Here is a 14378-nt window from a genome sequence, read left to right on the forward strand (position 1 = left end):
ACAACAGACACACACACACACACAGTACCACAGACACATACACACACACAGAACCACAGACAGACAGTCACACAGACACACACACACACACAACCACAGACACACACAAATACACACACACAGCAACCAACACACACACACACACACACACACAGTACAGTACAGACCTGGAGTTTCTGTGAGACAGTCCGTCTTCCACGCAGCACACGGCTGTCTTTTGGTCTCCGACATCCACCACACAGGCGCTGGCCACCCCACTGCCGAAGGTCGCACACACCGACTCCTGTAACCAAACACCTGACCGTTAACCTTTAAACTCTAACCCACCACACAGGCGCTGGCCACCCCACTGCCGAAGGTCGCACACACGGACTCCTGTAATCATAAACTAACCTTTAACCTTTAAACTTTAACACACCACACAGGCACTGGCTACCCCGCTGCCGAAGGTCGCACACACGGACTCCTGTAACCAAACACCTAACCTTTAACCTTTAAACTCTAACCCATCACACAGACGCTGGCCACCACTTTGCCATAGGTTACACAAAGCAACTCCTGTAACCTGATATTATACCCAACCTTTAAGTTTAACCTCTAACCAACCACACATGCACTGCCTTGCTGCTGCCAAACATTTAAAAAAATCATTGATTGATTGATTGATTGATTGATTGACAGACTGACAGCCCACCTGATGAGCGATAGCTGCAGAGAATCCCAGCCTGTCCAGCAGCAGGTTGATGAGTTTTTATGGGGTGATTGATTGATTGACTGATTGATTATTGATTGATTGATTGATTGATTGAGAACAGATTGATTGATTGATTGATTGATTGATTGACAGCTCACCTGATGAGCGATAGCAGCAGAGAAGCCCAGCCTGTCCAGCAGCAGGTTGATCAGTTCCTTGATGTGTTGTCTGTTGTAGATGTCAGGGACGAGCAGGATGCATCTGTAGTGCTGGAGAGGATAAACATGTAAACAGTAAACAAGTAAACAAACATCAGACAGGATGCAGCGGTAGTGCTGGAGAGGGTAAACATGTTATTCAATCATTTAAATATGTAACCAAACATCACACATGATGCATCTGTAGTGCTGGAAAGTATAAACATAAAAAAATGAATGCATGGATGGATGGATGGATGGATGGGTGGGTGGGAGAGTGTGTGGTTGGGTGGGTGGTTGGGTGGCTGGATGGGTGGGTGGATGGATGGATGGATGGATGGATGGATGGATGGATGGATGGATGGATGGATGGATGGATGGATGGATGGAAGGACGAACGAACGAACGAACGAAGAAAAAAACAAACAAACAAATGAGACCTACTTTGAGGTCCTTGATAGGAATGTCCAGAAAGTTCTCGATGGCTGTTGTCCATATGGTCTCCAGGTCAGCCAGAACTGCAGTGAGAGACCCTCCTGGGCCGCTATGTAGGTGGAGTTGACCACATGACATCGGCCAGTGGATGTTATAGCACTCAGAAGGGTGCAGGTACAGTACCTGGCGAGATAGATAGTTTACTCTCATGTCCCTAATAAACGTACCGGGACGTTTATTTTTTTCAGCCTCACAATCCACCCGGTACGTTCTTATTTTGGACGGTACGTTTATTTTTTTTCTGAAAATTGGGGATTTGCTTAGCCAGGACCCTCAAAGAATTGAATTTTGGGGGGTTTTCTGCCCATATTTCCGCGGTATTTTTGCTCAAAATTCCGTATTTTTCGGGCGAAACAGCGCGGATTTCCTTGAGCGTGTACGCGTACGCGCGCGGTACACTTTCGGTGATTTCGGTCGATCTCACTATGACGCTACGAAGTAAATGTTGTTCTTGGGGGAAAATAAAACACCACACTGACGTTTTGGAATACAATTTTTACATAAATAACTTTTAGTTTTAATTTAGTAGTAGTTTACAGTCTCTGTTTACATCGTAAACCAGCACCTTGCACGAGGAATTTCCCGCCGGTCTTGTGGTTCCATGCGCTTTCGGCAGCGAGGCGGAAGAGTGATTCGTTCACATAATAAATGCTGGACGTAAAAATAACAACTATAACTTCGTTTCCCTTGTGATATGAGGTTTGACGCCGCAAATTCTCCCAAACGACAGGAATTCGTCGGTAAAAACAGCAAGTTCATAATTCACAACTTTCCTTTCTAGATGCATGTGCCATTATGCCGAGATGGTCACGTCGAAATAAAACTTTCTCTACGTAGGCTTATTTCTTTGACAAAAATCAACCTTAGTCTAGTTTTCACATAACTAACTTTTATTTAATAGATTTTAATCGTTTTTATACCGTAACCACTGTATTTTATGCTACACATCAGAAATCTTGTTGCGATATTTTACCTTGGTAAAAGTGGAGCCGTCCACTGACCCCTAGTGACCTTGTTTACAGCTGCTGCGACGCCATGTTCGAGAAAAACCGAAAGACGCAGATTTCCATTTTTGGCCCGCGGAATACGAAAATTGGGACAGCTTACATGCATTTCAAGAACCTAAAACATCAGATACATGAACGGACGGTCTATTTGTAAAATCTGCCCATATAGCCTTCCAGTCTGCACAGAAATGACGATGTAGAGAAGGGTAGAAGTGCAAAGAGTATGAGATGAGAAAAAAAACGCCACGTGAATTCAACAACACTTCGCATATAAAGATCACATAATTTTCACAATGTTTCCTTTATTCAATGTCTCCTTCGTAAAGAGTCCAAGTTGAACCGACATCTTGCTGATGTAGTACAGAAAAAAAAACGTGATCCCCTCTTGGATAATTTACTATTTAGCGCAGCGTAACGCGGCCGGCCACGCGCCCGTGACGGCAGTGTTGGCATAGCGGCCGGACTGAAAATCGTCTGGCCGCGACCGCATTCGACAGGTGACCGCTATAGACTAATTTCTTAATGCTTAGGTCAACTGGAAAAATCCAAGGGACCGACGAAAACTGACCGCATGGCCAGTTACGTGGCCCCTCAGTTACGTGGCCCCTATACTCAGGTGACCCTAAGGCAGGTTTCACTGCGAATTTCAACTTACCTTTTATTAAAAAATTGAGAAAACATCATGATTCGAACAAGATATCTATAGTTCTTCAGCTCATCATTTATAGAACTAACTGATGTGGTTCTTAGGCATAAATGAATAAAAAGACCTACCTGCTTATCATCTCCTTTTCTTTGGACATAAGTAGCATGTTCACAGTTAAATACATGTCAATTTGGTAATTTTCCGGGGGGTATGTTTATTCCGGGGGGTACGTTTATTAGATATTGACGATTTGTCCGGGGGGTATGTTTATTCCGGAAGGTATGTTTATTAGGGACATGAGAGTAAGGTATCGGACCGGAGTTTCTTTTACGATTTCGGAGGTTGGCGGGCAGCCTCAGGCCGAAGGGCTACAGTTCCGCTAGTAAACGTAGGACGCAAAACTTAATCAATATGGCGGAAAGCCGTTTACTGTCTCTTTCCGACAAACCTATTGGTACCGTCTGTTGCCTCTTTATTTTGGTTAGAATATGTAGTAAAATTTTAATTTTGGACCCGAAAACTATCATTTTTTAACACTTTTTTGATCGAAGCTGCTTGGAAAAAACGAATTTTCCCAGGATAACGGCCTACGTGGTAGAGAAGCTAAATTCTTTATGTTTGTGTAAAATGAAAATAAAAAAATTCCATGTGATAACTTTTTTGCAATCTCCGATGACGTCATTTCTTCGAAATCGCATGAAAAACGCCGCTATTTGGGTCATCAGGCGAAAAAAACGCATCACCGTTGCAGCGGACTAATACAAAAATGGTTTCGCTGGCCGACCAACTACTCCTCGCACAAAAACAATACAACCCACGGGCTTTTCAGAAAATACGACAAATCTATGCTCAGCTATAACGATCACCAAGCCATAGGGAGCAAAATTTAGGGAGACAACAGCGCACTTCCGGCCTATTACACCACCCTTTCGCCAACTCCGGTCAGATTTGAACTCCGACCCGGAACCTTATGAACATAAACACAGATCTAATAATTGTGGATCTAAATAAACAAATGTCTCTACATCAATGTAAATGTGAATACATTTGGAACTTCATTCTTGACAATGCAGCAGTGACACCTATATGTAGCTGCAGTGAAAAGTAAAGCCTGTTAGTATTTCCCTGAGGAAAGTGACAGACATCACACCTAACCTTTAACCTGGCTGTATCGCTCAGCGACAGAATCAAACTCACAGCTTCTATTTCCAAAGGCACGACTGCTAACCACTGAACTATGCATGCTACCCATTGAATTCATACACACAATAACAAGCTACATAATTTGTCTCACCTCTTGCCCCACTAGGTACTCAGAATTGAAGTTTAAGTCTAACATATCCCCTATCCTAATAGATACTCAGATGGTTGGAGAAAGTTTAAAGTGGTACTGGTAGTTGTTATTAAAGTAGAGAACCCATTTAAAAGCTTGTAGTCCTGAGATGTACCTCCTGTCCTAATACTAGATACTGAGGTTTGGAACTGGTTGGAAAATGTTTAAGTGGTACTGGACTACTGTTATAAAGAAGAGAGAATGTTTAGAAGCTTGTATAGTCCTATGACGCACCTCCTGTCCTACTAGATACTCAGGTTTGGAGCTTGTGTCTGTCCACTCCAGGTCTGACGTCTCCTCTATGTGGGGAGTCACCTGTGCATTGTGGGCTGCCAGCTGCAGACATAGGGGAACAATATTTCACTGAAAGTAAGCTCGTCACAATTCAGGCCCAGGCCAAGAAAAGGGAGTAGTCGCTCGCCCAATAATAATGGTAATAGCTAGATAGCCTTTATTGCACATTCATGCCCTATGGGGCTTAGTACAGGCATATACATACAAAGGGTAGTAATACAGTACACATGATTTCTAATACTAATCTAAAACACGGATTCTAAAACAAGTCTAATACATTTGTTCAGCAATGTCATCACTACAAACAGCTTACACTGTTACTTTTATGAGTTGACAGCTTTGAACAATAGCCTGGGTGCCAGCCTTTTGAGCTTTACTCTGTTCTCCTTGTCACTTTCCTAGCTGAGTGGAGTAAAGATACAGGTACAAAGGCTGGCGCTCACTTAAGCCACGGACACTTTGTACTACTGTAGAGCTTTGCAGCCCATTTTAGTCATGTCTTTTGCGTAACATCCAGTGGCTATTGTACGCTAAAGCAAATTAAAGAAAAAATAGTATTGGTAACAACATCACCAGTAAAACAATGTGAACCACCCACAAAAATCAAAGAGATTTCATTTGATATGATGAAAGGAAGCAAGCTTACCTGTTCTGTGGGCGGGGCCAGTCTGTGTTGCCCTGACGACGTGGTGATTGACAGCAGAGCCTGCTGCACTCCTCTTAAACCTTGCTCGTGTAGTGCTCTGCTCTCAGCTTGCTGCACAGCACAAAAAAAAAAAACTTGATCCATGAAATAAACACTCAGACACAATCAAAAAGTTATATTGTATCATTCAAGCACGTAAAAGAGCCCACCAGTTATCCAAATGAGTAGGGGACTATCCTGGTGTGAGTGTTAATCAATTTTGTCCACATATGCAGCTAATGTACTCTTTCAGTACAAACCTAATGTACATGTGTTGCCATGAGGCTGTATACCGGGTATGCAGCTTGTACTCTTTCAGTTCAAACCTAATGTACATGTGTTGCCATGAGACAGTTTAATTACAGGGTCTGCAGCTTGTACTGTTCAGTACAAACCTGGTGTGTTACGCAGAAGGCGGTTATTCTGGCTACATAGATTACAAATACTTTGTGATCTTGAGTTGTTATTCTTTTGAGTTTTCCAAAGTTGCTTGTATGATTTACAAATCCGAATTGGATTATTGCTTTGTTATGTTCAACCCTATGTTAGAAGTTATTTTTTGTACTTTGAGTTATTATTATTGTTATAGGGCTCCCTTGGAAATCAGTTACTACGTTAACTGAAGGGACTACCCTAAAGATCAATAAATAAACAAATACAGATGTAGCTTGTACTCTTCATTACAAACCAGGTGTGTTACAGTTACGCTGTGAGGCAGTTTAATGGGTTTTGATGGGTATGCAAAACAAACAAATATGAACAAATTACGTAAATCTGACATACGCAAGCCTCGTGCCGGAGAAGCGTCCTGTCCTCGTGTTTTCCCGCGGTGTCCGGGTTCCGGCGCCGCCTAGCGATGACCTGCGGTACAACATGCGGGAATGTGTCGGAGGCTCGACCAATCCGTAGGAAGGATGATCCCGGGTGGATCACGATCACTGCGGTCCCCTGGACGGGCTGGGGGTCAGAGAACAGGGACGGTCGTGTCATTAGATCAATTTATAATTTTTTTTTATACATGTACTGTACATCTATTTATAATATACATGTACTATACATCAACAAGCAGCATTACAAAACTGTGAGTCAGCATCCAGTGGGATCAGGGAACAGAAACCAGGATTACTTAGTTGCCCTGCAACTGTAACACTGATGCTTAGGGGTGGTGCCCATCTCCATTTCTGTAGCCCTTGGGCCACACATTCATTCAAGCCACTACTACAGGGGGCTAGTCCGCTGGTAGTGGTGTGTGTTTAGCTCACATACTATCATACACAAGTCACTACAGCAGGGGGCTAGTCCGCTGGTAATGATGTGCGTTTAACCCTCATTCACTCACACACACATGCAGGCCACTACTAGTATAGCAGGGGGCTGGTCCGCTGGTAGTGATGTGTGTTTAACTCCCATACTCTTCCTCATTAGTGCTGAGTGCTATGCAGAGAAAGCAGCATGTACCATTTTTAATCTTTGGTATGACTCGGCCGGGGATCGAACTCACGACCTACCGACTGAACGGCAAACCCACTACCCGCTCGGCCATTGCACCAGTAGAAACCAGGACGGTTATAATATCTTAATATCAATTCATGAGAAACTGTTATCAAGCACCATTACAAAACTGAGAATCTGTGTGTATTGTCCAGGAATTGGGGTCGTCACTTTTAAGTTCTAAGTCAACAACTGTAACCACAAGACCAATTTTCTTTTCATTCAATGTAATTGCCTAATTCGGTTACAGGTAATCATGTACATGTATATGTGATATTAATCTCCAAGCAGATCCTACGGTGCCATAAGAAAGTATCAAAGCTGGCCAAGGAGTGTACCCGGCTAAGGGAGTCAAACGGGAAGTTTGATACTATACATTACGCACCGTGGATCTGGTTCGAGATTAATGTGATATAATGTACAGTAGAAGCCAGTTAATTGCACATCGGATTAACGCACACTTCTGTTAACTGCACGGAATCCTCAAATCCCAAAACAGTGCGGTCCAGGTAGATAACTTCGCATTATTGCACCAGCCGGATAATTGCACGAAATTCACTGGCAAATAGGCCGTGCAATTAAGCAGCTTTTACTGTATTATAATTATTGTAATTCAAGTCAAAAACAGCACACAAGACAAGTCCATGTCATCCATGTTGATACAACACATTTATTCTTCATGACGCAAATCTCACCTGCAAACTGCTCACAGAATATTATATGCAATCCACTTGTACACATTAGTAATGAATGAATGAATGAACGAATGAATTTTAGTAATAAATAACAATAAGCTCAGGAAATTATTAATACATATCATAGGAAGGGGAACAAAAGAAAGATAAGTTTAGGAAATACTGTACTGCATGGCTGTCCTTCCATATGCATTCTTTACCTTTATCGAACTGAAGTAGCTCATTTGCTACCAATTCTCTATCGGTAAACAAACACATGTGGTGGTAGGCGAAAAGGAGATACATTAATACAGCATGTTCTAAAGATTTCAACATGACTTTCTGGTAGGTATATAATCTACAGCTAGTCACATTTCATCATTGTCAGAACATTGTCAAACACCACTCGCCAGAGTACACAAATTATCACTAACTTAATTGCCTTTTATGGCTAGTCAGTCATTTACACACATTAAAAGTACAAGAAGAAAATATTTCAGCACTTCTTCAACTTTTACCCCAAAGATCAGATGCACTCAAGATAAAGCCTTCTCAACCAAGCACTAATGATGTTATATAGACCTGAGATTTGTCCCCTCAAACATTCTACTGTGCGTAAGGATATGTTTGATTATATAGGCTATATAACTGATACTAAAGCAACTAACGTTACTTGTTAGATAGATTTTGGTTATGGTCAGACCTTGCCAAAAGTCACTGACAAACGATTGTATTATAAGTGGATGCTACCTGACCATTTAAAACTATAACAGTTACATGTAGTTTTTTTTGAGGCTATTTTCTTGCATAATCTTATAACCTGAATGTATAGCCTTCACAGATATGTTTCTATGTTTGTGCTGTGGTGTTTTACAAAATAGCTTCACCCAGTATACTCATCTCAGTTACAAATCTAAACCTTCCTGAGAAATCTACACATCAAACTCTTGCTTCTAGACTATAGATTACATTATATTTCTGGGTTATTCATGGAACAACTCTATCACCTTACTAAGATTAAACAATCTTAGAGAACAACTGAGTTCATTTCATACATTTTGAAAACAGATTCCCTAAAAAGAAAGAATAAACATGAAGGTCACACCCAAATCACAGCTAACGCTACTAGTAAGTTACTTTATATCCAATCTAATCAATATTTGTTTATGAACTGGTAAATCTACTCTCATGTCCCTAATAAACGTACCGGGACGTTTATTTTTTTCAGCCTCACAATCCACCCGGTACGTTCTTATTTTGGACGGTACGTTTATTTTTTTTTCTGAAAATTGGGGCTTTGCTAAGCCAGGACCCTCAAAGAATTGAAGTTTTGGGGGTTTCTGCCCATATTTCCGCGGTATTTTTGCTCAAAATTCACTATTTGTCGGGCGAAACGGCGCGGATTTCCCCGCGTTTTGACCCGCGTACGCGGTACACTTTCAGTGATTTCGTCCCATCTCGCTATGACGCTACGAAGTAAATGTTGTTCTTGTACTATTGGGGGAAAATAAGACACCGCACTGACGTTTTGAAATACAATTTTTACATAAATAACTTTTAGTTTTAATTTAGTAGTAGTTTACAGTCTCTGTTTACATCGTAAACCAGCACCTTGCACGATGAATTTCCGGTCTTGTGGTTCCATGCTCTTTCGTCAGCGAGTCGGAAGAGTGATTCGTTCACATAATAAATACTGGACGTAAAAATAACAACTATAAGTTCGTTTCCCTTGTGATATGAGTTTTGACGCCGCATATTCTCCAAAACGGCAGAAATTCGTCGGTAAAAACAGCAAGTTCATAATCATTTCTAAGCTTCAAACCGCCACAAACACTTTCCTCTGTAGATGCATGTGCCATTATGCCGAGAAGGTCACGTCGAAATAAACTTTCTGTACGTAGGCTTATTTCTCCGGCAAAACTCAGCCTTAGTCTAGTTTTCACATAAAAAAGTTTCATGTAATAGATTTTAATCGTTTTTATACCGTAATCACTGTATTTCATGCTACACATGAGAATTCTTTTTGCGACATTTTACCTTGGAAAAGTGGAGTCGCCCACTGACCCCTAGTGACCTTGTTTATCTGCTGCTGACGCCATCTTGAAAAATTACCGGAGACGGAGATTTCCATTTTTGACCCGCGGAATACGAAAATTGGGACAGCGTACATGCATTTCAAGAACCTAAAACATCAGATACATGAACGGACGGTCTATTTGTAAAATCTGTCCATATGGTCTTCCAGTTTGCACAGATATGACGATGTAGAGAAGGGTATACGTAGAGTGCAAAGAGTCTGAGACGAGAAAAAACGCCGCGTGAAATTCATTCATTTCAACACCACTTTGGTGGAAAAACTTCGCATAAAATCACATAATTTTGTATAATGTTTCTTTATTCAACGTTTCCTTCGTAAATCGTCTAATTTGAGCCTACATTTTGCTGATGTAGTGCAGAAATTGAAAAAAGTGAACCCCGCCAGTCGCGCCGCGCCGGTGACCGCTATCGGCAGTGTTGGCATAGCGGCCGGACCGAAAATCGTCTGGCCGCGACCGCATTCGACAGGTGACCGCTTTAGACTATTTCTTAACGATTAGGTAAAAAATCCAACGGACCGACGAAAACTGACCGAAATGGCCAAGTGGCCCCTATACTCAGGTTACTCATAAGGCAGGTTTCACTGTACCTTTTATTACAAAATGGAGAAAATATCATAATTCGAACAAGATATCTGTTATAGTTCTTCAGCTCATTATTTATACAACTGATGTGGTTCTTAGGCATAAATAAATAAAAAGAACCTACCTGCTTATCATCTTCTTTTCTTTGGACAGAAGTAGTATGGACACAGTTAAATACTTGTCAATTTGGAAATTTTCCGGGGGGTATGTTTATTCCGGGGGGTATGTTTATTAGATATTGAGGATTTGTCCGGGGGGTATGTTTATTCCGGAAGGTATGTTTATTAGGGACATGAGAGTACGCAAAAATAGACTAAACTAAAGGGAAGGTTTGTCAAGTGAATATATTATATAGACACTAAGACAGATTCTAGAACACATAGTACATGTTTTCCTGATATCCTATTTCTTGTAGAACCTTCACTGCTGATTGGTTGAAAGGAATCGGTCCGCACACCATCACCATGGTAACGGGACCTGGCGCGGGCAGGCCGTTCTCCACGACCTCTCGCCTGATTCGTCCCGTCCTGCCGCCCCACTCGCGCCCGGGGTCGGACAGCACGTGGATGACCTTTAACCTCTCGTTGTGCCGTTGTTCCAGCTCTGTCAGCTGTTCCCGCCAGAGAATATCTTCCTCTTGTTTGTTGAAGAAAAATACGGTTACGTCGACTTTCCGAACTTCTTGGGAAAGAAGTTGCATAACAAGTCCTGGGACAGGCGTAAAACCCGTACCTGCAACCAGGAAAGCAACAGATGTGACGTCGACCAATGGTGGGAGGGCGAGCGTTGCGTCGTAGTCGCTAATGTCCAGGTGGTCGCCAGGCTGCAGTTCTGCTAGCACGGGCGTGAGGGCGCCCTGTGGGTACACCTTGATCATCAGGTAGAGAGCCACGCCCTGCTGCACACGTGGGTCCAGCAGCTCAGGTGTGAGGGAGGAGGGCACAGGTGTGTACGGGCGCTCCACCTGTCCCACACCTGACACCTCCCCCCGCACGTACACGTGGTGTCCCGCCGGTACCCAAATCCGCGTTCCAGGTGGCAGCCGTACGCAGAACAGCGCCGTGTCGTGTGTCACTTCCACGCGAGACTCTACCACACATGCTCGGTAGTTTCTCACACAGTCTTCCGTACTAACCAACCTCCCATCCATGCCGAGGGGAGACCCTAACTTCGACCACTTCCTTCCTGCCTCAACTTTTGCCAACTTGATGTCGACTTTTGCACCTGAGGCTCCGAACGTTACGTTCACTTCATCGCTAACCTCTCCCTCTAACTCCACATGGACCCTGTACTGCATCTGCCCCAGGATGAGACACAGCTTTAACTCCCGGCCGCTTCTGTCCAGGATTACGTTCTCGCGAGTCAAGCCCTTACGCTTGGTGTAGACGACTACGGTGACATGCTTATCGCTCTGGAACCAGTCGTAGCGTAGGGATTCCTTCGTTGCCATGGGTACGACAGGATTGTCCATGGCGTCATTCTTGCTAGAAGCTTCTTCTGGTGGAAGGACTGGTAGTGTTACTGACTCTTTGCTGTTACTGTCTGTTTCTGCCACAGTGATAGCATTGTTAACTGCTGCTTTGGAACTTTCTGCGTTTGCCGGCCAGGGGTTGTCTACTGTATCACATTCATCCATAGCAACTTCTGGTGGAGTAGCTATAGTAACAGGTATCCCATCGGTGTTTCCCAGTTTCCCCTCAGAAGAAGTGTTTGGTCTCCCACCAGTGTTTTCCAGAGAAGGTGCCGGTGCTTTTGGAAGCGACAGGTTTGAGGGGACCGGAGGCTTCAGGAACCCCGTCTGCACTTTTGGAGGTTTTCGTTTTGTCGTTCCGGCGGTCGGCGCAACGTTTAGCGTCATACGCAGCCGCCCAACCAGACAGCTCTCCAGCATCGACTCGTAGTTGACCCAGCGGTGAACCTCGTTGAACAGATCCGTTCCGTCTTTCCCCGCAGCACGCATCAACTCCTCCGCACCTCCAGGGTGATATTCCGCGTACGCTGTCACGTTGTACACCTTTCCTCGAATCGCGGTCCACACATTGCCCTCCTTATCATGCTTCGCTAACTCTTCAGGTGTGACGTTCTGTAACCTTCCGCCGGTTCCGGATAAATCCTTAGATTTGGAGAGGCGTATCCAGTCCATGAGTGACCTTCCGGGTTTCAGCGCGACCTTGTTCCGCGGTTTCCCTCCGCCGGCCCTCTGCGGGGACGCCAGCGCCGGGAACTGCGGGACTCCCAGGTTTCCGCTCATCTCGTTGTTTGTCGTGTTGGTTGCCGTGGTGATGGTGCAGCCCACACGTCCGCAGCCCATTGGCTGACGCCTCGTCACCAGGCCTGGGGTAAGAGGTCAGAGGGTAGAGGTCAGGCCCCGCTCAGAATTGATATAGTAATGCAGAAATAAAAGAAATCACCACATTTGATTTGATTTTGAGCTGGGGCCTGACTGTCTCCCTCTGCCCTGGCCCCGACCCAAAATTAATTATGTTCTAAAAATTTATTTGATTGATACAAACAGCCTTATTTATGAATGAGGCCAATATCATATACTTGCATGTGTAATGTACTAGTAACCTCTTAAGTTTGTGTTTTGTTTACATGCTATTAGCCTTTAGTGTGCTATGGGTTACCTTGGATGTCAGCCTTTTTAGCTCAACAGATGACCTATATTTGTATATACGATTAATAGATAAATATAAACATGTTTACCGATTTTGCATCATACACCATTCCCTCTCTCATAAGCACATGTGACCATAAGCTGACACACTTGAGCGGTTTCAAGATACTACTAGTACATCATAAGCAAACATTACACATGTAACACACGGGGCCAGGGTTAATCAATTAATCAACCAGGGAAATTACATCTTCTTTGTAGATCTAGACACCCCAAAATGATAATTTTTCATACATGTAGGACCTGTATGGAGTAAAAGGCCTAACAAACCGAATATGCTACTTACTTCCCCTACGAATCTTCAAGTATCTAACGTTACAGGTACTAGTATGTCCTCTACTCTATGGTTTAGCATAGAGGCAGGTGGGGGAGGGGGGCAGGGGCGATGGTGGTGAGGCTCATTTTTAAACTCAAGGCCAGCTTGGCGCTCGGGACTGTTAACACCCCCTCCCACCTTTCCCCCGGGGCTCCCCACGGGACTCACCTCGGCGGCAGGCTCGGGTCCTCCCGGGGACGGGCTCAGCTTCTTCTCCTTCTGCTTTGGCGGGGTGGGAACCATAGTCAGTGGTAGCGCCCTGGCCTGGCGAGATAATCTTCCGGGCTCAAAACCGCTCAACTTACGACGTTTTAAACACGTCAGGGCACCCAAACAAGCCCAAGAACACTTCTTATAATGTTTGAAACCTCCACAGTACGATTCACGAGGTAAACAATCGTTATTTCAGCTTTTTACCGCCAGTTCTTTCCCTGCCAAAGCTAGGGAAACGTTGACCTTTGTCATATAACGATGACGTCACTTCCGCCTACCGCGACCCCGAGTAGACGGAAGTGACGTCAACTGCACCTATCAATGTACGCTGGGGGTGATAGTGATGTGAGGGGGTGTGGAAGCATGCAATTTGAAGCCCTGCTATTGTTTACATTTCATATATATTAGGCCATGATGATTTGATATATGGATAACATTCTCTCAGTGCTACAAAATTGATGCAAGCAAAAGAAAAAAAAGTTTTAAAAATCAACAAAGAGTTTCCTCAGGTCATGCCAATTTAATTTGTTGCTTCTCGGAATTTTTCCAGAAAAAAATTGGACCAGCAGGTCGGAAAAAAAAATCTTTTGCAAATAGTCTGGGGTGGAGAGATCGAGGGACTTACAATTGTATATACAAGGAGGTTATATTCAATATAATGAATATAACCTCCTTGGTATATACAATAATGAAGTGCTTTAGTGGTTTGTATTAATGAAGACAAATGAAAAGTACATACAAGAAAAGTACATAACGTTACAAGAAAAGTACATGCAAGAAAAGTACATACATTGTTAAGTAAGGTACTGTAACAGTGGAGGTCCAAGTAGTGCAAACTGACCATGCCAAATGCCTGTCAGGCTTTTGGCTCGATCAGTTAGGCTGCTAGTGTTATGATCTGACGGCCCGGGTTCGATTCCTGGGTCGGTCAGAATATTTGTATATACTGGTTCTTTCTGTTCTATACTCGCCCCT

The 14378-nt window shown here is 43.6% G+C and overlaps 2 protein-coding genes across 2 annotated transcripts in view; both read right to left on the reverse strand.

Annotated features, from left to right (window-relative positions):
* Positions 1 to 13618, reverse strand: part of LOC118407718 (actin-related protein 8-like) — a 20223-nt gene extending 6605 nt beyond the window's left edge. The window contains exons 1-7 of the mRNA XM_035808236.1: positions 13359 to 13618; positions 6135 to 6308; positions 5313 to 5423; positions 4607 to 4708; positions 1336 to 1509; positions 853 to 963; positions 168 to 283 (exon numbers count right to left, since the gene is read on the reverse strand). Coding sequence (XP_035664129.1) covers positions 168 to 283; positions 853 to 963; positions 1336 to 1509; positions 4607 to 4708; positions 5313 to 5423; positions 6135 to 6308; positions 13359 to 13433 — 863 coding nt within the window. The 5' untranslated portion in view covers positions 13434 to 13618. The remainder of the gene's footprint in view (positions 1 to 167; positions 284 to 852; positions 964 to 1335; positions 1510 to 4606; positions 4709 to 5312; positions 5424 to 6134; positions 6309 to 13358) is intronic.
* The window catches only part of LOC118407709 (zinc finger protein 501-like), a 482642-nt gene that overhangs the window by 204462 nt on the left and 263802 nt on the right, over positions 1 to 14378 (reverse strand). The gene's annotated exons all lie outside the window — the stretch shown is intronic.

The sequence above is a fragment of the Branchiostoma floridae genome, unplaced genomic scaffold (assembly GCF_000003815.2).
Source record: "Branchiostoma floridae strain S238N-H82 unplaced genomic scaffold, Bfl_VNyyK Sc7u5tJ_1439, whole genome shotgun sequence".
NCBI classification, from domain to species: Eukaryota; Metazoa; Chordata; class Leptocardii; order Amphioxiformes; family Branchiostomatidae; genus Branchiostoma; species Branchiostoma floridae.